Here is a 3,196-nt window from a genome sequence, read left to right as displayed (position 1 = left end):
CTATCCACATTTGGACCTGTCCTAAAACTTCTACTTGACCCATAGCCTTCCTTACTGCTCTTCCCTTTAGTTATTAAGTCTTTCCTCTCTCCTTATTTCTCTCTGCTGTCTAAAATGTCCTCTTTTTTCTTCATTAGAATAGACCAAATTCATGGGAAAAGTTTTCCTGCTCTATTCACCCACTCATCACTTCCCATGATGATTTTCAGCAGAACAAAGGAACCTTCCCTGACAATGAGGTTTACTATTACACCTTTGAAACTATTAAGCCTGTGGTGGATTGGAAAAAATTTGGAAACATTAGTCAAGGGTTTATGTGTAGTTACAGTAATAATTACTGATGACCACCTACATTTCTCTGCTCCCTCACACTCCTATTCCCACTTATCACATAAGTATCTCTCTGATCATCATTTATGCTTAAAAATAAACTATGTTGAGCTACTTCTGTTGGTTTTTCTCTTGTCACAGGTGAATTATCCTACCCTGAAATGTCATTTATGGAAAATCACTCAGAGGTGAATGAATTCATTCTTGTGGGTTTAACAGATGCCCCAGAACTTCAGATACCCCTCTTCATAATTTTTACCCTTATTTATTTGATCACTCTGTTGGGGAACCTTGGTATGGTAGTGTTGATCTCCTGGGACTCCCATCTCCACAACCCAATGTACTTTTTTCTCAGTAACCTCTCTCTGGTGGATTTTGGCTACTCCTCAGCCATTACTCCCAAGGTGATAGTTGGATTCCTCACAGGGGACAAAGTCATCTCTTACAATGGATGTGCAGCACAGCTGTTCTTCTTCATGGCCTTTGCCAGTGTGGACTGTTTCCTGCTAGCTGTGATGGCATATGATCGCCATGCAGCAGTATGTAAGCCTCTGCATTATACCACCACCATGACATTGAGTGTGTGTATTCACCTGGCTATTGCGGTTTATATTTGTGGCTTCCTTCAGTCATCCATTAACATTGGATGTACCTTTCACCTCTCCTTTTGTAGTTCCAATGTGGTCCATCACTTTTTCTGTGACATTCCCCCACTCTTGGCTCTCTCCTGCTCTGATATCTATGTTAATGAGGTAGTAGTCTTTATTTTAGCAGGATTTAATGTCTCTTTTACTCTCTTGGTAATTGTGATCTCCTATGTATTCATTTTTATTGCCATCCTAAGAATTCACTCTCCTGAGGGTCGGCATAAAGCCTTCTCTACCTGTGCTTCCCACCTCACAGCTGTGTCCATTTTCTATGGGACAATTATCTTCATGTACTTCCAGCCCAATTCAAGTCATTCCATGGACACAGACAAAATGGTATCAGTATTCTACACCATGATCATTCCCATGCTAAATCCTCTAGTGTACAGCTTAAGGAACAAGGAAGTCAAGAATGCTTTCAGGAAAGCTGCTGGCAGAAAATATCCATTAGTTTTATAAGAAATTCCGATGTTAATTTTAGAATTTGAAATTAAAAGTCATTATTGCTTATTGGGGAAACTCCACAGTATGAATCTCCCATCACTTGCTACAGGTCTGAATTTAGATTAATTTCTGAAATAAAGACATGCTATTTTTCTTTTCCAGAGGAAACATTGTGTAGTATTGTACTTGGAATCAGAAGAGATCAGATTGCAATGTTTATTATGACATTTTCCTGTTTTGTGTCCCTGAACAAGTCATTTAATCTCTTTCATCCTTCATTTCTTCATTTGTACTCTTATGATAGGAATACTTTAAGAATCTGAAGTCATCCTTAATAAATGTTTCTTTTCTTCCCATTAAAAGGTATGAGTGACCCTTATTCCACTGATAATGCTAGTGCTTTTGACATTATTGACTTCTTCCTATTTAAGCCATTTAAAATTCTTTTGTAGCTTTTATGGTGCTAACTTCTGGCCTTTCTGGGAACTGGATGAAGACTCAGGCCAGAAGGTGATGCCAAATGTATAGGAACCATTTTTATATAGCTGTTGATTATTTATGCCTCATATCTTAAATCTACTATCCTTATGTTTCATAGTTCTTATCTGTCCTCTCTGGTTTCTGGGATTTGAAAGGTGCGGCATGTGGATGCATGAAAATGTCATTGTGAACATGTAAATGACCAATTAAGGATTCAATATTCTATGTTATACATATTATTATCTTGAAATCAAATTATACCATTTTGCAATTATGCACAGGATAGTTTTAATATTATCTAATTTCTCACAATGGTCATTTAAAGGCACTTTTTGTTTCATCCTGCCAGGAGAATATGCCACATGAAAGGCAAGACTTTAGATGTTTATGTAACCACATTACTGACTAAACTTTTGAGTGATGTTATTTTAAATATTAAATCTTGCCTCAGGCAACACACTACATGGAACTTAAAAAAAATTACCATGCATTAAGTCACAGGGAGTAGCTAGGAAATGCAGTGGATAGACTACCAGGCCTGAAGTCAGGAAGACTCATCTTCCTGAGTTCAAATCTGACCTCAGACAGTTATTAGCTGTGTGACCCTAGGCAAGTCATTTCACTCTGTACCTCAGGCCTTCATTTGTAGGAACTGGGGAAGGAAATAATAAACCACTCCAGTATCTTTGCCAAGAAAATCCCAAATAGTGTCACAAAGACTTGGAAATGACTGAAATAGCTAAACAACAATCCAAGAGATTAAAAATTTAAGATATACACTCATGTGTGACTATATACATACCTATATGTGTATATATAGATGTACATATGTATATACACATATATTTGTAAGTATGTATGTGTGTACATACTAGTAAGTTTACTGTATGCTTACTGAAGTTAGGGTCTATGTGATTTATTAACTTTATTCTTCATGGCTTAGTAATTGTTGGGAGGGGGGTGTCATATTTAAAATGGCTGAGTGATCTAATGGCTGCCTTCTCCTGCCCCCTGCTGATACTGAATATTCACCCAGAATGTTCTTCATCCCTGAAATAAACTTCATTCTCCTCATCACCTGAAGTTGAAGTCTTCTCTTTCTTCAGGGCCCAGAATCCACTGAACACTTTCCTCTTGCCTGGTTCACTCAGTTGAACTCCCCACTCATATTTCCCTTTAATTGTTTGCTTGGATCTCTTCCTGACTTTGGTCACACTGTATTTATCATTACACTTCCCCTTGTATATTTTTTCTTATCACCCCCAAGAAACTGTAATTTCTGGAGGCAATATCTT

At 37.5% G+C, this 3,196-nt stretch overlaps 1 protein-coding gene across 1 annotated transcript; it reads left to right on the top strand.

Moving 5' to 3' along the window:
* The first annotated feature begins 491 nt into the window (after positions 1–491).
* LOC138177022 (olfactory receptor 5B12-like) lies at positions 492–1,436 on the top strand. The gene has a single exon (XM_069108005.1). The coding sequence runs from the start codon at positions 492–494 to the stop codon at positions 1,434–1,436; it is 945 nt and encodes a 314-aa protein (XP_068964106.1).
* The last annotated feature ends 1,760 nt before the right edge of the window (positions 1,437–3,196 follow it).

Source organism: Petaurus breviceps, unplaced genomic scaffold (genome assembly GCF_028583685.1).
Source record: "Petaurus breviceps papuanus isolate PSGF00001 unplaced genomic scaffold, PetGlider_PUasm1.0 90330, whole genome shotgun sequence".
Lineage (NCBI taxonomy): Eukaryota > Metazoa > Chordata > Mammalia > Diprotodontia > Petauridae > Petaurus > Petaurus breviceps.
The sequence above is the reverse complement of the archived record's forward strand: the minus strand, read 5'-3'. Positions and strand labels throughout refer to the sequence as shown.